The sequence below is a fragment of the Barbus barbus genome (assembly GCF_936440315.1).
Source record: "Barbus barbus genome assembly, chromosome: 2".
Taxonomy (NCBI): Eukaryota; Metazoa; Chordata; class Actinopteri; order Cypriniformes; family Cyprinidae; genus Barbus; species Barbus barbus.
This window is the reverse complement of record NC_136730.1, coordinates 14,105,014-14,127,866: the sequence shown is the minus strand read 5'-3', so window position 1 is coordinate 14,127,866 and position 22,853 is coordinate 14,105,014. Positions and strand designations below refer to the sequence as shown.

The following is a 22,853-nucleotide window of genomic DNA, read 5'->3' as shown; positions in this document are numbered from 1 at the left end:
GCCCTCCTTGATATTCCAAGCCTTGGCAACCCACCCACAGGTTTTGTGAGGATAGAGTTCTTCCAGATGCCAAGATAATATAATAAAGTAATCGTTTAAATATATGTATATAAATGTAATTCATTCCTGTGATGCAAATCTAAAATCGTTCAGAAAATCATTCTGATATGCTAATTTGGTGCTTCAGAAACATTTCCATCATCAATGGTTGTGCTGCTTAATATTAATATAACACTTTTTACAGGATTCTTTGATGTTTAGAAAGTTCAAAAGAACTGCATTTATTTGAAATAGAAATGCTGTGTAACATTATAAATGTCGTGTTACTGCTCTTTTTGATCAATGTAATGCATTCTTGCTGAATAAAATTATTATTTATTAAAAAAAATGTCAGATTGTTTCCTGAGAAAATTTTATGGACATTAGATATTACTTCATCTGTCTCTTTCTCTCTAATGCTAATCACTAGTATTGATTTGAGTGTGACGTAAGACCACTGACTCAGACTTCCTGCTCATCACAGTAAATAGCATTAAAACGAATATTGCTCCATCAAATGTAATGATTTTCGATTAACTAAATGACGGGAGACATACTGTATTTCTTTCTCAGAACTGGATGTTTTATAGTAATACACATATACATCACTTCCACCGTTGTGCTCACAGTGAAGAGAACAACATTCTGTCTCATACTCCACTGGAACTGAACTAACACACACGTACACATTTATACACTAACACAGACACACGCGCACACACACACTCACATTCACACATGCACTGCATGCGGCCCTGTTCAGTTCGTGCAATCGTCCTGCAGTAACACATCAGTCTCTGCTAGTTCATGCCTAATTTAGGCTGCTTCCACACCATGTTAACGTACAAAAACTTCAGGCAGAAAACACAAAAACGAACCAAAGTCGAGAAATCAAGTATAAAAGGAAGAGAATAAATTAATTTTAACATCTGAATAAACAAAAGATAAAAGCATCTCTTAAAAAATAAACAGATCATTCAGTTAATTTACATCATCACATTACCAGGATTTTCTTTAATTTTATCGCATAATGGAGTATTATTAACAGTGAGTAGAGAAGAACAGCAATAGCAACATGACATTCGGTACAGCACAAAGTGGTGATCGATCAGGTTTCGAATGAAGCATGAAGAAAAAGCGGCAACGGGCATCTGAGAAAGTCTTTGGAATCATTAATTGGCTGGGTTCAGCTGCCGCCTCCCCCTTTAGAAGAAACCCCACCCCAATGATATGACTGAGATCAGTTGGATGACAGAGGACATTACTCGCGACAAGTCCACAGTTCAAATCCTGCCCACTCAACCTTGAATTTCCAATGACAGTTCCTGGGCTTCTGTCGGCAGTGCAACCAACAGAGCTAGTCTTCGGACAGCGCGTGCCACTTAGCAATCTGTCTGCGCGGGTGGTCGCAGATCTCACGCCAGTGCTCGCCGGCGGTGCCGGGGGAGGAGGTGCCCAGGAGGAGCCGACCGATGACAGGCGTGCGGGACGTTCTGTCGGAGTCCAGCAGCAGGAGCTCCACGCTGGTATCTCGCAGGCCATCTTCTGAGGACAGGTCGAAAACAAAGAGCTCGTTGAAGACGGGGTTGGGGGCGCACTTTTTCACATGCGTCTTCTTCTTACACACTCGCTTCTTCCCCTGGAACAGGTTCACCTTCACGTAAGGGTCTAAAAAAGATGGGAGGAAGAGAAATAAACAGAGTGAGACAGAAATCATTACTTCAGTCGATGCACATAAATGATACATTGTGCACTGGGAGATCACAGACGATATAGCTTAAGAAGTGTTGATCATGGTTATTATAGTGGACTAAAACCATAAAAAAAAAACATTATTTGAAATGAAATAAATGTAAACTAAAACAAAATATATTAAAAATATATAATAATATATATATATATAAGACAAAGAAACAACACAAATACAAAAAATAATAATACAATTTAAATGGAAAATATAAAAATCAAAAAAGTTAAAATATTAATAACAACTATAACAGTACCTCAGTGATGCTAAAATAGTACTGGTACTAATATTACGTATATAAAATGTTCTAGATCAGTGGTTCTCAACCTAGGGTCCACTAGGGGTCCTTAGCAAATTTTCAAGGAGGCCACAGAATGACCTGTATTATTTAAATATATATATTTTTATTTATATAATTAACATAAATATCATTATTGACTAATTGTCTAACTTTAATAAAAACATACAATCAAAATGTAAACTGCAATTATAATTATTTTTGTTCCCCCAATAAGTATTGTTTTTCCCAAAAACATTCAGTTCTTGAAATGTCTGAAATCTCTCTCTCTCTCTCTCTCTCTCTCTATATATATATATATATACACACACATTAACCATGGTGCTTCAGCTAATGAAAGCTTCTATCTGACCCACATGCTTTGACCTCACCTGAGGGTCCGTTGGAGTCAGTCTTGGGCAGGTGGCGGGCTTTCAGTACCACCACAGTCAGAGTACTGGTGGTCGACTGATAACACAGGGACAGAAGTAGCTCTCCTCGACCAGCACTCCTCTACAGATATAGATAAAGAACAAAGACATTTATTTATATGTTCTTGCAAGGTTTGCACACAATCAGCATCACAAAGCCCAAAACACCTTCTTTTTTATGATTTCACATTTGGGCAACTAACCCTAGGCAAGTTTGAGAAGACAAATTCTAAGTGCGTTAACGTTACGAGCAACTGACTGTGAATCATTCCCTTGTCCCAAGACCAATGTATGACTCCAATTATGTGTGAACACGGCAGCATGTTGCCTTGGCAACACATCAGCAGGTTTCTGCTGCTGCCACAGCGATGACTTGGAATGTCTCTCAACCGATGAGGCATAATTATGTGTGTTTAACTATATGCAGCCACTGTCACCAATGAAAGATAATAGCTTTCCTTTCAGCTCAAATAGAGTGAATTCTTATGCACACAACAGTGAAATTGTGTTGCCAAAACAAGATTTTGTCAAAGATTATGACTTCTGCCCCGTTCACTATTATTTTAATAAAGCATGTGGCCTTTCAGTCCTCAATAAAGCTTTTTATGCATTTTGGAGTGCATTAAATGTGACAAGAAAATTGGTGTAGACTCTTTATTAACAGGTTAGTTCATTTATTATCAGCCTAATACATGCAGTCAGTATTTAAAGGCAGAAAAAGTGAGTCATGTGTGGTCCATTAGTGGGTCAATTAAAAATTTACAACATGTGGGCCTTAAGATGGATGGTAAAGATTATTTATTGACCCAGTGGACAAACAGACAGCATTAATTGGTTCTCTGTTCAGACTTGGGTGTGTCATTGACTGTCCGCAGTGAGCAAGACCAACTACTGACTGTCTATAACTGTCTATATATATATATATATATATATAATACATTGCTATTATGAACAGTTCTTATATTTAAAGACATGCATATGTAAATATGTGAAAAACTCATCAAAAGAAATATTATTAAATCTATTCTTACCCTGACATTCCTTTTAATAATGTCTCGGCTCATGAGGACGCGCCCCTCGGACAGGTCGATGTCAGCCAGAGGAACGAGGGTCTCTCCGATCACTTCGTCACGTGAAAAGCGGTCAAAACTCAGCACCATGAAGTGCAAAGCCAGCTGGGAAACCCGTGCATATGGGATTCCATAGAAGCTGAAGGTCTCGTCGAAGGCTGGGTCCAGAGTCTTCCTCAAAACACGTGTCTTCACCTTGTGCTTCTTCTCAGGCAGCAAGGTCAGCTTGATATAGGGGTCAGAGGTCAACGACTGTTCATCCGTGGGAGACAATCCGTGTGCCTCCTTGATGTGTACCATGAAAGCCTTCTTCTCAAAGTTGTACTCAATCGAAAAGTAGAGTGTCCCCAGGCTGCCCTCTTTGTCTTGAGATTTCTCCACAGCCGGTGTCGGGTTCTGACTGGACAGAACGCTTTCTGGAGTACCAGCCTCCTGATTACCACCACTGCCTGCTTGCAGAGACGGGATGTCCAGGTCTGGGGAGCTACGCACCTTGAGTTGGAGGGTTGGTGGCTTGGAAGTGAAGTTTCCGTTAAGATCTCGTTTCTCCAGGTCCAGATGGAGCTCTGGCCGCCCACCGCTGGGACTGAGAGTCTGCTTTCCATGAGCTTCTGGTGCCTTTTCTCCTCCAAACTTCTTCTTTCCACTCAGGCTCTCAGGGTAGATGTCAACTCCCTTCAGCATGTGGACAAACTTATAGGGTGGGGTCTTGTTACTAGCCTTGTTGGCTTTGCGCTGACAGCAAATCCATGCAAAGATGGAGACGCTGAAGACCAGGCCAAACACACTCACCACTGCCACGCTCACAGGAACCTCCGCTATGTATAAAACAGGAAATTAAGAAAAAAACACCAATAATTTATTTATTTAATAGATGTATGTAGATTTACTGTTGTCATTAAATATTAAAACTCCTTCAGTCGGGAAAAGAAGAGAGATTATATAAATTATTTTGCATCTGAGGTAACACAAACACTGACATGTGTTGATGTAACAGTTAAAACAATGAAAACCATACAAAGAAAAATAATGCCACTTTTTCCTCACCGAGCAACGCCTCAAGAGATCACTGTCGCTTAAATCATGTCAGAGATTACTACATTAACAAAGAACTGTTCATTTCGATTTAGATATGATAACCTGACAAGCTACAACCATGTGGTAGTGCAGTAGTGTCTGTGAATCTGGAAATTTCCGTTTTCGTGGTGGGTGCAGCACCTCTCCAGTGAATTAACTAAGATGCTCTGTCAGCCTTTTGTCTTTCCCTCTGAAAACAAAGCACGTACTCTTCTGTGACTAATACGTTATCACCGAAAGTTTCTGACAAACATCTCAACGCGTTTCAAGCATCTTCATACACTAGTGATGTCATAGGCTACTAATAGAGCACGCACCTATTTATGCTTGTGCTCGCGCATCAGAAAAAAGCCGCGTTACTGTTACTGAGCCACGTTCCCAAAAACAGTTCTTTAAACATGCACAAATACCATATGTTCTAACATCTCAACAATTTTTTTTTAGCAAATGATAAATAACAAAAATCTACTCACCGAAATGTGCTTCTTCTGTCGTCACTGGTGCCATTGTATGCGCGCGCTCTGTCCAAGGTCCTGAAAAGATGCTTCCAGCTCGCGCTGCCGTTCACGATTCTTCACGCGCGTTAAACTCGCCCGTCTTGCGCCTCAGGCGGAGACTAGAGACACGAGACTGAATAATTTAATGCTTGTAGTAGATTAAAAATTAACGCCTGTTTATTGTCGCTCCAAAATAAACAGAATAAGCTAGATTTCCCCTTTCCCAGAGGTTTCCTCACACCAGTGCTGATACTCGCTGCGCTATGAGTCTGCCTAACAAGCAACGCCTCTCCAGTCCCCTCCCCTCCGGTGAGTGCATCGCTTCTGACGCAGCTCTGACGAACACGACGCCTGAAATCACTGCCCTGCGCACTGATACCAAACACAGGCCTGTTAATCACTGTGACTGCCCAGGGTTTATGGCGTATGTGTGCTTTCAAACGTATCTGAAGAGGTCCAGGTGAAATGCTCTTTGTTGTGGTTCTATTAACGGGAAGGGCTGAGCTGATGACACTTAATTTCATTTGCTAAAGTGCACACCAATTCACAAAACACAGGCCTATCACACTGTTTGCAATGAGTAAAAAATGAACTAATTTATTTTATGTTTCCTGGAAGTGACTTTTGATCATGGGTAATAAAGCAGTCTGCCTTAATAAATATCATTAATATGACCTAAACTTTTCTGGTTGGACATATAAAACTAACAGTGGACTTGTTTGTTTTTTGTTCTTTTGGCAGCGATGCTTATGGCCGTATTTTAGGCCCTTATTTAATTCTTTAATAAGTTTGTCATTGGTAACATTGTTCCTGTTCTTATTTAACATCTGTTGAATGTTCATGCTCATCATGCTCATCAAAATCAAATTTATGGTGTCACGCTCAGGTGTTCTTCATCACTTTGAAGTTTTATTTAATATAAGCAGTGGGGAGTCTATACACAGACACACAAAAAATATTTGGTTCTTCAGGGGTTCTTTGGGGTGGATGAGATGCTATATAACACTGCTATAAGTACCTGTTCAGCCCAGTATTTTTCTTAAACAGTTCTTCAGGGATTCTTTGTTTTTTGTTTTTTTAAGGTGCTATAGCACCACTGCCATACAAAGTTTAGTTAGAGAAAGACCTTAGAAATGCAAAAAAGTGATTCAAAACTGTTTTTGCCATTGCAGTAAATTCTCCTTCATAGCAAACATATGAGAGTGGAGTAACATATCTAAAATCTAAGGAGGACAGTGGGGTTCCTCATATGGTTCTACATATAGCACCATTTGACAAAGGTGCTGTATAGCTGTACCTTTACAGATAAGTGCTATATAGCACTTAAAGTGGTTCACTGATGATTAAAAGCATATGAACCACTTGTATTCCTCTAAAAGCCATGATGAGAGCAGAGAATACAATTATAAATTCTATTAAAATAATCTTACTCAACTCAAATGATACAATGTGTAAACTGACATCGCATTTCTTATTTTATTAAGAAATGTATCTCCTCCACTTTTGTATTAAAAAACAAACATATCCTAAAACATCTGGAATAACAAAACTGAAATGCAGTTAATTTGCTGCTGAGACTCCTGCTCATAAAAAAGCTTTTTCATAATTACAAGTATAAAAGAAAATATCCTCCACGAGGGCGGCTCTGAATAGACAACCTCTGGTTTAAATGAAGCCAGATGAACTCCATCTGGAATAGGCTATACCCTTGTTTCTAACTGGACACTGATTTCAGCAACAGCCACAAATCATCCTCAGCATGCATTCAGTTCCTGAGTCACCTCATTAACAGAACCTCCAGCCGCTGTATTAGCACAGCAGCCAAACTATATTTCAGGCAAGCAGGTTTGTCTAACACACTCTTTCTTGGTACAGAATTTATAGTCAGTTCAGCTAAACTTTTTTATCCAGAAGTGATACACAAGTCTGCCCGAAGCAACCTGAAGTTACGTGCTAAGCTCAAGAGCATTGCTCATAGCTCGCTCTCTGACTCAATCGGTAGCCTTTTGATTAGCAAAACTACCATTGACTAGTCAGGGTACACATTCATTATTGTGCAAGAAAACAAGGCTGTGAGGGACAGATGTACAGTATGTTGTTATTGTTACAACATATGCTTTCCAGAGATGTTGGTTCTGAGGATTTTTTAATTTATTTTAATTTTTGTATTTTCAGTGTTGCACAGCAAGTAAAAAAAAGAAAATTCAACCAAAAAACTAATTAGCAAAGAATTATATATGGTCTGTATGCTGACTAAGGTGCATACCGCACACATCTACTTCCTTTTAGCATTGTACTTATCCAGTTTTATTGTGGTGAGCGATACAGAAATTTATCAATGAAAATATATTCAGTGTTCAAGACCTCTCATACTTTTATGAGAAAATGTACTTTAACAGATAAAAGTACTTTTATTTAATAATTTTCTTATATGTGACCCTGGACCACAAAACCAATCATAAGGGTTAATTATTCATTAATCCAAATAAATAAGGTTTCCATTGATGTATGGTTTGTTAGGATAGGACAACATTTGGCCAAGATACAACTATTTGAAAATCTGCAGTCTGAGGGTGCAAAAATGAGAAAATCGCATTTAAAGTTGTCCAAATTAAGTTCTTAGCAATGCATATTACTAATCAAAAATTAAGTTTTGATATATTTATGGTAGGAAATTAACAAAATATCTTCACATCCTAATGATTTTGGCATAAAAGAAAAATCTATAATTTTGACCCATACAATGCATTGTTGGCTATTGCTACAAATATGCTACTTGGTTTTGTGGTCCAAGGTCACATATTTTGACCACATTTTTAATTTCATAAATATAAGTTTGATAATTTACAAAAACAACAACAACAAGTTTATAACACTTTTATAGCACTTTTTCTTTATTTATTTTTGTAGTTCAAGTTCAAGTTCAAGTCAGCTTTATTGTCAATTCTTCCACATGTACAGCACATACAGGTCCTTCTCAAAAAATTTGCATATTGTGATTAAGTTCATTATTTTCTGTAATGTACTGATAAACATTAGACTTTCATATATTTTAGATTCATTACAACACAACTGAAGTAGTTCAAGCCTTTTATTGTTTTAATATTGATGATTTTGGCATACAGCTCATGAAAACCCAAAAATCTCAAAAAATTAGCATATCATGAAAAGGTTCTCTAAACGAGCTATTAACCTAATCATCTGAATCAACTAATTAACTGTAAACACCTGCAAAAGATTCCTGAGGCTTTTAAAAACTCCCAGCCTGGTTCATTACTCAAAACCGCAATCATGGGTAAGACTGCCGACCTGACTGCTGTCCAGAAGGCCATCATTGACACCCTCAAGCAAGAGGGTAAGACACAGAAAGAAATTTCTGAACGAATAGGCTGTTCCCAGAGTGCTGTATCAAGGCACCTCAGTGGGAAGTCTGTGGGAAGGAAAAAGTGTGGCAGAAAACGCAGCACAACGAGAAGAGGTGACCGGACCCTGAGGAAGATTGTGGAGAAGGACCGATTCCAGACCTTGGGGGACCTGCGGAAGCAGTGGACTGAGTCTGGAGTAGAAACATCCAGAGCCACCGTGTACAGGCGTGTGCAGGAAATGGGCTACAGGTGCCGCATTCCCCAGGTCAAGCCACTTTTGAACCAGAAACAGCGGCAGAAGCGCCTGACCTGGGCTACAGAGAAGCAGCACTGGACTGTTGCTCAGTGGTCCAAAGTACTTTTTTCGGATGAAAGCAAATTTTGCATGTCATTCGGAAATCAAGGTACTGTCACGGTTCACTCATTCATTGTTTCCTCCTTGTCCCGAGTATTGTCATGTGTGTGCGTGTAGTACGTGTGTGGGCGTGGCCGAGCCATCACCATTCACTACATTCAGCTGAGCCTCGTTAGCAGCACCAGCTGCAGCTCCTTAACTCACCCATAAATACTCACCAGTTTCTCCTCTCCTTTGTCAGATCGTTGTGGATGTCTTCATGCGTTGTTTCAGTTCCTGTTCCTGTTTCTACTCGTCCGGTTTGCTGTTGGTGTCTAAGTCCATCCTGTGTCGGTGTGCTGTGTACGTTTGTTCCTGTCTGGATTCCACGCTTCACCACGGATACTCTTCACCACCCTCCTGCCGTGTAGTCCATCCAGTTCCTGCGTCACCTGCCATCATTCCACTCCTGCACCTGTATTATCTGTTTTGGACAATAAATCTGACTTTCACCTGCAACTTGCTTCCTCTTCTCTGTTCGCCATGACAGAACGATCTGACCTTCCCATGGAAGCAGCGGGTGCCTCAGCCACGTCACTGGAGGTTTTCATCTCTCAGAGCATTGACCGCATGAACTCTCAAGAGGCGAGCCTGAATAACACGGGCCGTGCTATTCAGGCTCTGGTGACGCAGGTATCCGAGCTCACCCAACAACTCCAACAGCTACGAGTCCCCACTGCGCCACCCACGCCGCCATTTTCCCCCAGTCCACCTGAACTCCCCTTCCAGCCGGAACCTCGGCTGCCCGTTCCCGAGCCGTATGGAGGAGAACCGCAGTATTGCAGGGCATTTTTGACACGATGCTCAATGCACTTTGCCCTGCAACCCAGGACCTTCGGCTCGGAACAGAGCAAGATGGCCTTCGTCTTGACCCTGCTGACTGGAAGGGCGGCACTATGGGGAACAGCGGTGTGGGAGAACCAGGATCCATGCTGCACCTCGTTCCTGACATTATCCGAAGAAATGAAGCGGGTTTTCGATCGGGCCGTCGCCGGAAGAGAGGCGGCCAGAATTCTCGCCGATCTCCGCCAGGGTGAAAGATCTGTATCGGACTATTCCATCGAGTTCCGGACCCTGGCGGCGGAGTATCGCTGGAACGAGGAGGCGCAGTGGGACATGTTCCTGCATGGGCTGGCAGACCACGTCCAGATCCCCATCATACCCCTTACGCACAAGATCTCCGTCCATGCCCTTAACGGCCACAAGTTACCTCCCATTGCCTTCACCACTGAACCCGTCATTCTCACCACGTCAGGCAACCATACTGAGACTATATCCTTCTTGATCATGGACACCCCCCTTGCACCCGTCGTGCTCGGCCACCCCTGGCTCATTAATCACAACCCCAAGATAGACTGGCATCAAGGATCCGTCATAGCTTGGAGCAATAACTGTCATGAGTCCTGTCTTGTGTCTGCCTGTCCGTTGGTTTCTGTTTCTGTGTTTCAGGAGGAGGCGATGGATCTGTCTAACGTGCCCGCGGAGTACCAGGACCTGAGGGAAGTGTTCAGTAAGTCTCGAGCAGCTTCTCTTCCTCCGCATCGTCCTTACGACTGTGCCATAGATTTACTGCCAGGTACGTCTCCGCCTAAGGGCAAGTTATATTCGCTTTCTGTTCCAGAAAGGGAGGCTATGGAGAAATATATTTCTGATTCTCTAGTTTCTGGGTTTATCCGCCCTTCCTCTTCTCCGGCGGGGGCGGGGTTCTTTTTTGTGGGGAAGAAGGATGGGTCCCTGCGTCCTTGTATTGACTACCGAGGGTTGAACAACATCACGGTAAAGAATACTTATCCTTTGCCGTTGATGTCTTCAGCCTTCGAGAGGTTGCAGGGAGCATCCATTTTCACAAAATTGGATTTACGTAATGATAAAAAAATAAAAAAAATCATTTGGTCCGCATAAGGAAGGGGGATGAGTGGAAGACTGCTTTTAACACCCCTAGGGGGCACTTTGAATACTTGGTCATGCCCTTCGGGCTGTCCAACTCCCCGGCGGTCTTCCAGGCACTCGTCAATGACGTGCTGCGAGATATGGTAGATCAGTTCATATATGTCTACCTGGATGACATATTGATTTTTTCTTCATCTCTCCAGGAACATGTGCAGCACTTCCGGCGAGTGCTTCGGAGGTTGCTAGAGAATGGGCTTTTTGTCAAGGCGGAGAAATGCGCTTTTCATGCACAGTCTGTTCCTTTTCTGGGGTACATCGTGTCATCCGAGGGAATGCGCATGGATCCTGAGAAAGTTAAGGCTGTGGTGGAGTGGCCAAGCCCTGATTCCCGTAAGGCCCTACAGAGGTTTCTGGGCTTCGCCAACTTCTACCGGCGTTTTATTCGCAACTTCAGCCAACTAGCCGCGCCTCTGACTGCCTTGACCTCCCCCAGGACTACGTTCAGGTGGTCTAACACAGCCGAGGTTGTGTTTACCAAACTCAAGGGCCGCTTTGTTTCAGCCCCCATCCTCATAGCCCCTGATTCCTCACGTCAGTTCGTGGTGGAGGTCGACGCGTCAGAGGTGGGGGTAGGCGCAGTGTTATCCCAGCGCTCTTCCGCGGACGGCAAGATGCATCCCTGCGCGTTTTTGTCCCATCGTTTATCCCCGGCCGAACGCAATTACGACATTGGTAACCGAGAGTTGTTGGCAGTCAAGTTAGCGTTGGAAGAATGGCGCCACTGGTTGGAAGGGTCGGGGGTACCTTTTATCGTCTGGACCGATCACAGGAATCTAGAATATATTAGTACTGCTAAAAGACTGAACTCCAGGCAGGCTCGGTGGGCACTTTTTTTTCGGACGTTTTGATTTCTCCCTCTCGTACCACCCGGGTTCCAAAAACATCAAACCCGACTCTTTATCACGCGTTTTTGACAATTCCGAACGCCCGTCTACTCCCGAGTGCATTTTACCCGAGACTCTTTTTGTCTCCACACTCACATGGGAGGTCGAGTCGAAGGTCAAAATGGCCTTAGAAGGGATAATGCCTCCGCCCGGTTGCCCACCGAATCGGTTATTTGTGCCGGAGGGATTACGGTCCGACGTTATTCAGTGGGGTCATTGTTCCAACGTGGCTTGTCATCCAGGAGTCAATCGCACTAATTTTATGGTTAAGCAACGATTCTGGTGGCCACGTATGGCTCGCGACATTCACAGTTTTGTTTTGGCTTGCTCGGTTTGTGCCACTGGTAAGACTTCCAATCGACCCCCAGATGGGTTACTTCAACCGCTGCCCGTCCCTTCGAGACCCTGGTCCCATATTGCGCTAGATTTTGTCACCGCCCTCCCGCCCTCTCAGGGCAACACGGTCGTTTTGACCGTGGTGGACCGGTTCTCGAAGGCGGCCCATTTCATACCCTTGCCCAAATTACCCTCAGCCAAGGAGACAGCGTTGACAGTCGTAAACCACGTCTTTCGCTTACATGGCCTCCCGGTGGACGTGGTTTCCGACAGGGGACCCCAGTTTGTGTCCAAATTTTGGCGAGAGTTTTGTAAATTACTGGGAGCGACTGTTAGTCTGTCCTCAGGGTTTCATCCCCAGAGCAATGGCCAAACCGAGAGAGCCAACCAAGATTTGGAAAGGACGTTGCGATGTTTGGTCTCCAAGAATCCTTCCTCTTGGAGTCAGCAACTGTCTATGGTGCCTCCATGCCACGCCGCATTGAAGCAGTCATTTCTGCAAAAGGATTCCCGATGAAATATGCTAATTTTTTGAGATAGGAATTTTGGGTTTTCATGAGCTGTATGCCAAAATCATCAATATTAAAACAATAAAAGGCTTGAACTACTTCAGTTGTGTTGTAATGAATCTAAAATATATGAAAGTCTAATGTTTATCAGTACATTACAGAAAATAATGAACTTTATCACAATATGCTAATTTTTTGAGAAGGACCTGTACATACAGAGAATTGAAATTGCATTACTCTCAGACCCTTGGTGCATACAGTTAACATTAAACACGTTCAGATACAGATAAATACAGTTTAAACATATTGTTTTCATATGCATAATTATACAATGTAAAATTTCAATTAGAAAAAAAAAAAAATGACTGAGGTCCTTCACATCCAAACATATGCATGCAGTGAAGGCCTGTACTTAAGGTGGCAGTGACATTAGACATTCCTGTTGTTTTATTGCATCGTTTTAGTATGCAGAACAGAGAGCTGACTCAATATCATTTAGAAATAGAACTGAAGACAAATGGCTATTGCATTTATCTATTTTTTCATGTTACCCTTAATGTATGAGATCACACTTCTGGCTCGCTACCGTCACGCCCAGCGCCTCGTGCTCTTTCTGTGGGTCGTTTGGGCGACACTGACATCTGCTGGTTGATTTATTAAGCTGCTAAGCCGACAAAACACAAGTTCCCCAAGACTAAGGTACTGAATTTGAAGTTAAAGAACATTTTCAAACACATTTAATGAGATAATGACCAGACCCTAAAAATGCATCACTGACTCACTGTTAGAGACAGCTGCAGTCACTTTTATTATGCAGGCAGCGCTCGTGCGTAAGAACAGCGGGCGCGTGCGTGAAGAGGAAGAGCCGTGAGTCTCTCCAAAATGGCGACGACCATAGAGAGTGGCAATGCAGGAGCTGCAAATAAGAAAAAACACCTCGGAATCCCCGAAGCAATATTTGTGGTCAGTGGGAATATAACATATAGTTTATTTTTATGTCCGTGCTGTCGACAGTTTCCCGTGAAAGCGATGTGTTTGTATTTAACGGCTTTCTTAAGAAGAAAGCGCCTTGCTCTTCTCCCTATAAGGCTGCAGGCTTTGCTTGCTCATGTCTTGAAGGTGCAGTGGGCTTTAGGTGACGGATAACACACGATTAATCAGTATTTAAGTACTTCATAGGATGTAATTCATTAAGGAAGCCCATAAGATGTTGTTAATGAGATGTGTTTCTGTAGGAAGACGTGGATGCATTCATGAAGCAGCCGGGCAATGACACAGCAGACGCCGTGCTGAGGAAGCTGGATGAACAGTATCAGAAATATAAATATATGGAGCTCAATCTGGCTCAGAAGAAACTCAGGTTGGGTTATGATCTATTCTATACTGTAGAGTAATAGGCAATGATCAGTTTCGGTGTCCATGCTAAAGGATGCTCTTTGTGCACAGACTATATATGTATAATTGGCTGCCAGTTTCCTTGAATCATTGTCGACTGTTGTTCTTTTGTTATAAGGAACAAATAAACAGTGATTTTATTGCTGCATTTAAAAAATCAGATTCATTACTCAGAGTAAGCATAAAATATTGTTGCTAATTCCACTTGACTCTGTTTTTTTGTGTGTGTGTGTGTTTCTTAGGTTGAAAAGCCAGATCCCACAAATCAAACAGACGTTAGAAATCCTACGGCACATGCAGAAAAAGAAGGTTATCTTATTTAACTCGCATATCTCCATATATGCAAAAAGGGAAGCAAATCAAAGATCAACTCTCTAAAGCCTAAAAATTTGCTTTTAAAAGAGTGTTTTGTTTTCTGTCAATTTTTATTGCCTCTCACACTTTATCTCATCTGTTAATTGTTTGTTTTCCTGTTCCTAATTATACATGTCCAATCACAGGATACTACAGATCCCATGGAGACACATTTTCTGTTGGCTGATAACGTCTATTGCAAAGCCTCTGTCCCACCCACAGATAAAGTGTGTTTGTGGCTTGGGGTAAGTGTTGACTGCTGTGTGTCATTGTATTAATAGCGCAAAACCATGATCCGCACTCACATGAAACAGTTTTCTCTTTTCGTTTTATTCTACATTTATCACCAATGGGACAAAATGTAGAATAAAATGATAAGTGAAGACTGTTGCATGTGAGTGCGGATCATGGTTTTGTATAAGTGATTTAATTGAGTGATGCACCTAAACGAAAAATCAAGAAATGAAAGCGCGCAGTGCTAACAGCCTTGTGGAATTGTATTAATAGTGAACACAAAATAAACAGTTGTTAATATTTAATTTCTTAACCACCAGTTATATCTCCAGACACAGATCATTTACAGATGGATAAAATCAGGCTGCTCTTTTTTTGTTCACCTGAGTTGGTCAATTAGAAATGCATCATATTATGAAAATAAAAATAGGTTGGGACTTTTAATATTTTCAATATTCAAAGTGTTGATGTTTACTGCCTATAGCTTTTTCTTTTTAGACTAATATGCAGCTCAGATGTGCTGTGTAGGGGTTTGTACAGCTTAAGCTAGTCATGAACCGATGAAACTGTTTCCATAATTAGCAGTGTATCGCATGCCTGTCTGTTAATATGACAAACTAGCTGATAGCCATGGTTTTTGTGTTTGTGTACCAGGCTAATGTCATGTTGGAATATGATATTGATGAGGCCCAGGCACTGCTGGAGAAGAACTTGGCTACAGCTTCCCGGAATCTGGACTCTCTGGAAGATGACCTGGACTTCCTTAGAGACCAGTTCACAACCACTGAAGTCAGTATCCTTAAACAATGGCAAAAATATAGAGAGACTCAGGTTTGTATTTGTTCTTTTCCATAATTATGTGTTTATTGCATTTGATTAGTTCTTTATCTAAAATATTTTACATTTAATAATTGTCTTAGTTGGAAATGTAAATGTCAGATCAGCAGCTTGTCAAATATACACACTACCATTCAAAAGTTTGGGTTTAGCAAGGTTTTAATGTTTTTTAAAGAACGTCTCTTATACTCACTAAGGCTGCATTTATTTGATTAAAAATACAGCAAAACAGTAATTTTGAGAAATATTATTACAATTTAAAATATAATTTAAAGTATTAAAATAGAACATGTCAATGTATTCCTATGATGGCAAAGCTGAATTGTCAGCAGTTATTATGCCAGTCTTCAGTGTCACATTATCGTTTGGTGCTCAAAAAACATTTCCAATTATTATCAATGTTGAACTGTTGTGCTGCTTAATTTATATTATGGTGGCTGATGAGAATTCAAAATGAAAGCATTGGTTTGAAATTAATTTAATTTTTTTGTAAAATTATAAATGTATTTCTTATTTTTATTCGACAAGGACATGTTAATTTGATCAAAACTAATAATCTATTTAAAAAAAAAAATGACTGACCCCTAACTTTTGAACAGTAGTGAATGCATGCATCTAAGAGCAGTGTTGGGGGTAACGCATTACAAGTAAAGCAAGTTACTTAATAATATAACTTTTTTCAAGTAACTAGTAAAGTAACGCATATAAAGAAAATATTTGAGTTACTTTTTCAAAAAAGTAACGCGTTACTTTTTTCCCATTTATTGACTGACAGTGCGCTGTGACATGCTGTTACTGTAGTTCTAGACTAAATGTGAATGTGCATTAATTCATCTCACTCGCAGAAAACAGATTTAGTATTCATCAAAATGAATTAAAACAGTGAAATGCAAACTCAGAATATAAGGCAAACCTGCAATAATTAAATATGTTAAACACAAATGTATCTAATCCCATTTTATTAACCAATGTCTTTGCTGCTGACCTTTGATGGTCCAGTTCAATCATACTAATAAGCAAAAATGACTTGTTGTTTTTTTTATTGCTGAAGAGTATTGAACCTTCTTCTCCTGCATTCTACTTTACAGACGTGAATTTACTTTTCCTTCAGCCTGAGGCTTATTCATTACACTTTTTGGTGTGAAAGGCCTTTTGCATTTGCTATAATTAGAACTTCTTGTATTAAAAACAATCAAGCCTTGCTCATATTTAAAAAGTTACACAAAAGTAACGTAACGCATTACTTTCCATAAAAAGTAGCTAAGTAACGTAATTAGTTTAGGGAGTAACACAGTATTGTAATGCATTACTTTTAAAAGTAAAAGTTTTAATGCATTTAAAAATTCCCTAAAACTAAGAGACATTAAACTGTTCACCATTTGCTTTTTGTGCAGTATTTAATTTTGATGTGTAGAGCAGTGGAGACCATTGACACACTTCCTTTTGTTGCTTATCAAATATGAAATAATGAGTTTTGTTTAGATTTAGCAATGAGGCCAGCTTTCAAAGAGATTATGCACCAGCACCATTTGGTGGAAAAGAAGCAATAGTGTCATGTGATTGGAAACATTAATATTTATCAGTGCAGATATTTATGTATGTTTAGTGTTGGTTATGTGATCAGTGAGTGAATCAAGTGAAACATTTCTGTACAAAATTCATATAACATTGTCTATCTCAGCAAACTGTGATGTATTTTAATGGTTAGTCAGACATTTGTTTGACATCTGTAGATTTCTTTCAAGGAAGAACTCCTTGGTTAAATCGGATACAGGCCATAAGTGCCACCTGTTGTCACCACCTGTTAGAATCCGTTAGTGAAAGTTTTGTTTTTGACTCTCGTGTCATCTGAGTGTAACATGTGCTTTCAAGTGGCAGTGTAAGGAAATACTTGCCAACCTTTTCAGATCCCCCCTTAACCGCTACTCTCCCAGATATGGCACGTGTTTACAATTGGGATGTCAAGAGAAGGAGCAAAGACAACCTCCTCAAATCTGCTGAGCGGTCCTAGAAGAGGAGGCCTAGTTTGGTCCCACCCAAGATACTTCCCCATCAGAACATTCACCCACATATATCTGTTTGCACCAACACCAACTGTTATCTATTGATTTATTACTTTTTCAAGTATTTTTTCAAGTAAAAAGGTGAAAAAAAACATCAAACAAAAGTAATAATGGTAGTTTTCTTTTCTTTTTTAATGATGAATTATTACCTGTTTAAGAGGGGGGCCTCTCTCCACAGGGTCTACACATTTGTCTTCCTCTGTGCTCTTTTTCCTCTTATTTGTTTGGTAAAATTCTGAAATTTCTGTTCTGTTAAAGCAAAATAGTTTAAACTCCTATGGCCGTCAAATTTCTTTCTGTGGAATTTTTCTTGACATGTTGGTGAGATCTTTGTCGAAATGCAGCGTGCAGAATATAAGGGGACATTCTGTTTCATTTATCAGCCTCCTTCCTTCTCCGCTTCCCTTTTCTTCACTCCTCCTCCGATGTATGTTTTTTCATCTCTTGTTCTTCATCTGTACTCATTTGTCACATTGTAGCCATTAAACACTGAACAAGGAACTAATAATGAAGCGATTTGGGAAAAGGCACAAAATCAATGAGATGGTCTGTTTCTAATCTGCGTACAGTAGCTTTTTATAATTCCTCGTCTGATTGAGGTTCTGGCAGTGAGCGGGATGAATAAGCTTTGATGAATCCAACTAATTAAATATGTGCCTGCAAATCCGACCATTTCTTTCAATCCTTGACAATCACTTGTGCAGTACTGAAACTACAAATTTTGTCTTGATATTCTATTGCCTTTTAATTACATGCTTTTGGAGCAGCACACCAGCTGTAATGATAATATCATCATTGAACTGTACAATGACCCTCAATTCCTACAGGTTGTGGGTGGAATGTTGATGAAGTTATAATATACAACCAGAACATTTTTAACATGTTATTTTAATCTGTAGTACATTTCAAGTTCCCTTGATGAAGAGGTACAGGGTGTCTCAAATTCACTGAAACAGTAGTGTTTGTACAGCCAGTCCTTGCAAGTCCACATCAGCCACAAAAAGCTTACAGAGCGAGCAAGTGGTCAACCCAATCCAAACTCCTCTGTTCTTACCTGAGACCCCATCTCAGCCATGTTTTGAAATGGCTTCATGTTATCAAATAATGTGACAGATTAACTACTCAGCCAATTGTGCATTATTATGGACAGTATCGACGTCTTTTCCAATCAGATTTGAGAAAGCGGCTATGGATATATTTTGTAGGGGTGAGAGTGAAAGTGAAGAGCAAGTCATTTCAAAAAGTAAAGATGTTATAGATGAATAAAGTAAGGGTTAAATACATGGCGATGCGAGCTCTATAGATACAGATGTCTTGTGTGAATGTGTACAAGGTCAGTGGCCCTCACTGGGCGATTAGAAAACCTATAGGAAGAGCTTGCTTTTTTCATTTTAGATGTACAATCACAAGCTGTAACATCAGAAACACTCTTTGGGATAAAAGGTGTAAAAGATGTACTTAAGTACAACTGATTAAGGTTTCCTTGTAATTCTGGTGAGCACCAGAGGCCTCTTGTGGTAATGTGTGATAAGTAAAATGTTAATATTTGTAAAATAATACAGGTTTATTAATCCATCTGGGCCTCATGGATGTACTTTCAGTAGTCTCTTATGAATCTCTGCATTAAATCATAAAATGAACCTCCTGGGTGATATGATGGATTATCATATCACTTGACGTATATCTCGCACCATTTCAATTACAATTGAAAATCTAGTTTTGTTCATATGGGAATCATTACAGATTGTGTGTTTTTCCAGTCTGGGAATTCTCCATGTAGTATATTGCAGTATATCTCCTTCCCTTTGTCTTTACTAAAATAATCAGACAATTGACACCTTCAGCAGTCAAATGTTTCAAGTCTGAAATCTTTGAGTCAACAGAAACGCATATCCCAGCATTCATCGTTAAAGTCAGCAAGTACAACTTGTGTTAGTCAGTTATCTGTCCCCATGACACAACCAATAGAAGATACATGGAACAAGCTTATTCTTGATACGGGAGATGTCCAAAGCCAGAGCATCTTAATGGGAAGTCTTAACTTTCGTGGCTCAACAGAATGAATGAGAGATGTTACAGTTAAAGTGCAGATACAGTTCTGACCGGCCTTTCAGCAGGAGTTCTGCAATAACCTTTCATTCTTAGCAGTTCAATTTGGCCATTTACAAGATTGTGTGATTAGGGAAATGAGCAAAGTAGTATAGAAAAGTGAAGCAACATGGCATGTTGGGACTCATTTAGGCATTCAGCAGGCAGGAAAGGGGTGATGTCATAATCGGGGAGTTGAAGACTGACCCTGTAATTGGAGGAAGCTGGGGTTTTTTTTGTCCACCAGGGCCCAAATGTTTGACAGGTACCAAGGGTGGTGATTGCTGACTCAGCAGAAACAACGGCGATCACCCTTTGTCACTTCTTCTGACGAATGCACCACGTTCGGCACAAACCCGCTCTTCACTCCCTCCCAGCCTTCCTGGATGGTAATCTCTCCACTCTTCACCAGCTCAAATATATCCCGTGTTAGCTCTGTAAAAGCCCTCTCCACGTTTATGGCATCACGGGCTGAAGTTTCCACGTAGCGCATGCCGTATGCAGCCGCTAGTTTCTCGGCCTCTTGCCGGCTGACCTGACGCTGTGTTTCCAGATCACATTTGTGGCCGACCAGCAGGAAGACGATGCTGTGGGGCTGCACGTGGCTGCGTGCCTCTTCTAGCCACTCGTGAACGTTCTGGAAGGAGCGACTGTTGGTGATGTCAAAGAGCAGCAGACCTCCCACAGAGTTACGGTAGTATGCTCTGGTAATAGACCTGAAGAAAGCATAACACAATGAAATACGTTCCTGAATTTGAATTGAGGTAGTATACAGGATGCAGAATTGCAATTCAAATTTGAATGTAAATAAGTAGAATTAATGTCGGCATGAAATGTATTTTCTAAATGCATGTTACTGATCTGATAGTGAACGATTCATCCATTAATATGTATAAATAATCGTAATTTTTTAATCAAATTGTAATGACTCAAGCTTTCGGTAAAACGAGATTAGTTCGAAATTTCACACCTTTGTTAGAATCAACTGAAAGTTTGCATTCAGACTTATCTCCATCCAATCAACAACTGATGGACTGAACCAAGATGTTTTACATTTCTCTCATCACAATACAGAAGAAAAGATCTCTCACTGCTTGTGTTGCGTTATGACTTCAATGAATTGAAATAAACTAATTATAACTAGAAAGGTAGAAATTTTGTAACAATAGTCTTGAATGATAGTGAAATGCCTTGTCTGAAAGAAAAAGGCTTAAAAGTTTGTAGATAGACAGACAGACAGATAGACAGACAGACAGACAGACAGACAGACAGATAGATAGATAGATAGATAGACAGATAGATAGATAGATAGATAGATAGATAGATAGACGGATGGATAGACAGACAGATAGATAGATAGATAGATAGATAGATAGATAGATAGATAGATAGACAGACAGACAGATAGATAGATAGATAGATAGATAGATAGATAGATAGATAGATAGATAGATAGATAGATAGATAGATAGATGGATAGATAGATGGATGATAGACAGATAGATAGACAGACAGACAGATAGATAGATAGATAGATAGGGAATTATGTAACGTCTAGAAATAAGTAAGATGATCAAACTATGTGTTTAAAAGAAATGGAGTGTGGATGTACAACAGAATCTGTCCTGTAAAACTAGAAATGAATCTGAGAAAGGCGTTTGTGTGTTTGACAGGAGCAGAGAGAACAGGAAATGTAAACCTGCAACAGAAGGCAAAGATGAAAACAAGGTAGATGGGGAAAAAAATGGCATCAGAGTGAGACTGTAAAAAAAAAGTCTGAGCTTGTGTAGGAGTATTGCTGGGAACGCACTGAGCTGTGAAGGATGCCAAGGGGCCTCTGGAGCTACTAACATCACTTTATGTCAGACATCTGTGACATTGTAGAAGGCAGTGATTCACCAATATTTATATTTCCTGTAGGAGGTCTGCGAAAAAACTTTTGTTGGCAAAGAGACCTTGAGCTGCATTCATTAGTAAATATAGAAAGTATCTCTGAATCACCTAGGGTGAATGTAAAAAAAAAGAAAAGAATCAGTGACGTGTGAATCAGTCTGTCATCAAGTCTGGGAGAAATACATCAGCACGGATACCATGGAAACACCAATCATGTGGATGGATAGGGACTCCTGATCAGATAAGCTTGTTGATTTAAGTTAATAAGGTGGAGGTTTCTTTTGATGTGTAAGCAACTCTTTGACAATGTACAATAGTTCAATATGTAAATTAGGGGTCTATAGGATTTTAATTTTATGAGGTAAACCACCTAAACAACTTTATATGAAATGTAGTCATCAACCCTATGAACAATCAATAAATTATTGGACAGTTAGGCTATTTACAGTGATGCAGAATCATGAGAACGGACTAATGTAACATAATCCAAGATAAAGATTTACAATACCTGAAGCGTTCCTGGCCTGCAGTATCCCAAATCTGCAGTTTAATGCGTTTGCCAGGTTCAATCTCCACCAGGCGGGAGAAAAAATCTACCCCGACTGTTGGGTCCGACACATGTGCGAAGCGGCCTTCTGTGAATCGCCTAATTAAACACGATTTTCCAACAGTGGAATCCCCAATAACAATCAATCGAAATTGGTAAAGCCAAATTGCCTCCATGTTTATTCAAGTCTGTCAAAGCAAAAAGAAGTGAAGTGAATTAGCTGCTGCCAAAACATGCGTTCGTGATTTCTAATTCCAAGGACAGAACAGAAAAGAAAAAGACACATTCTTTATTTTATTCACCCACATTTTTAAGTCAGCCTGCTTTACCAGTTTACTAAAAGGAGAAAATAGAGCAAATTTCAAAGCTTTTGTAACCTCTTCTGAGGATGTGTTGTAGTTATTCTCTGTCCTTGCTTTCTGTGGGAAGGTAGCTGAAGCACAAAATTATGCTTTCAGAGTTTGATTTTAAGGCCTGCATCAGTTATGATAAGGATCTGGTGGTGTATTCTTTATCTATGACTAAAATTCAGCTTAAGATGTGACTTTTTTTAATATAGCAAATATATAGCCAATTTTATATAACCGCCATACCATTTTAGTATTAACTTAATGCTCTTTTTCAGTAATGGAAGAACATAGGCTACACATAATAATTTGTTTTAATGCAATATGTGTTTATATGTTCTTAGTCATGTGCAACTGAATACAAGCAGTCTAACAGTAACATGACCTACTGACATTAGGCTGTGTGATGCCTGTTAGATTATTCGCCTGGTAGCTGGCTATCCATGGCCTTGTCATAATAACGATTACTATTCTCTGTTCTATATCTACAGAACAGACTACTGTTTACAAGCGTCTTTG

At 40.2% G+C, this 22,853-nt stretch overlaps 3 protein-coding genes across 3 annotated transcripts; 1 reads left to right on the top strand and 2 right to left on the bottom strand.

Annotated features, from left to right (window-relative positions):
- Positions 1–607: 607 nt before the first annotated feature.
- On the bottom strand, positions 608–5,403 carry LOC306886009 (synaptotagmin-4-like). Its single transcript, XM_079442860.1, has 4 exons — positions 5,115–5,403; positions 3,526–4,382; positions 2,456–2,576; positions 608–1,707 (listed from the first exon to the last, which is right to left on the bottom strand). Exons 1-4 carry the CDS (start codon positions 5,146–5,148, stop codon positions 1,397–1,399), a joined length of 1,323 nt encoding a protein of 440 aa, XP_079298986.1. The 5' UTR covers positions 5,149–5,403; the 3' UTR covers positions 608–1,396.
- A 7,763-nt stretch (positions 5,404–13,166) lies between these two features.
- On the top strand, positions 13,167–19,033 carry vbp1 (von Hippel-Lindau binding protein 1). The gene is made up of 7 exons (XM_079442990.1): positions 13,167–13,275; positions 13,365–13,539; positions 13,812–13,936; positions 14,214–14,280; positions 14,472–14,570; positions 15,214–15,352; positions 17,331–19,033. The coding sequence occupies exons 2-7, from the start codon at positions 13,459–13,461 to the stop codon at positions 17,405–17,407; spliced, it is 588 nt and encodes a 195-aa protein (XP_079299116.1). The 5' UTR covers positions 13,167–13,275; positions 13,365–13,458; the 3' UTR covers positions 17,408–19,033.
- LOC306886091 (ras-related protein Rab-39B-like) lies at positions 18,864–22,169 on the bottom strand. The gene is made up of 2 exons (XM_079442967.1): positions 21,949–22,169; positions 18,864–20,263 (listed from the first exon to the last, which is right to left on the bottom strand). The coding sequence occupies exons 1-2, from the start codon at positions 22,161–22,163 to the stop codon at positions 19,837–19,839; spliced, it is 642 nt and encodes a 213-aa protein (XP_079299093.1). The 5' UTR covers positions 22,164–22,169; the 3' UTR covers positions 18,864–19,836.
- Positions 22,170–22,853: the final 684 nt, after the last annotated feature.

Excerpts from the sequence above, each read along its gene's own strand:
- LOC306886009 (XM_079442860.1), bottom strand. The coding sequence starts at position 5,148 with ATGGCACCAGTGACGACAGAAGAAGCACATTTCG. Across the intron at positions 4,383-5,114 it reads GACAGAAGAAGCACATTTCG|CGGAGGTTCCTGTGAGCGTG; the intron begins GTGAGTAGATTT and ends TTTTATACATAG. Across the intron at positions 2,577-3,525 it reads TTATTAAAAGGAATGTCAGG|AGGAGTGCTGGTCGAGGAGA; the intron begins GTAAGAATAGAT and ends CTATATCTGTAG.
- vbp1 (XM_079442990.1), top strand. The coding sequence starts at position 13,459 with ATGGCGACGACCATAGAGAGTGGCAATGCAGGAGCTGCAAATAAGAAA. Across the intron at positions 14,281-14,471 it reads GGCACATGCAGAAAAAGAAG|GATACTACAGATCCCATGGA; the intron begins GTTATCTTATTT and ends GTCCAATCACAG. Across the intron at positions 15,353-17,330 it reads GTTCACAACCACTGAAGTCA|ATATGGCACGTGTTTACAAT; the intron begins GTATCCTTAAAC and ends CTACTCTCCCAG.
- LOC306886091 (XM_079442967.1), bottom strand. The coding sequence starts at position 22,163 with ATGGAGGCAATTTGGCTTTACCAATTTCGATTGATTGTTATTGGGGAT. Across the intron at positions 20,264-21,948 it reads GCAGGCCAGGAACGCTTCAG|GTCTATTACCAGAGCATACT; the intron begins GTATTGTAAATC and ends TGCTTTCTTCAG.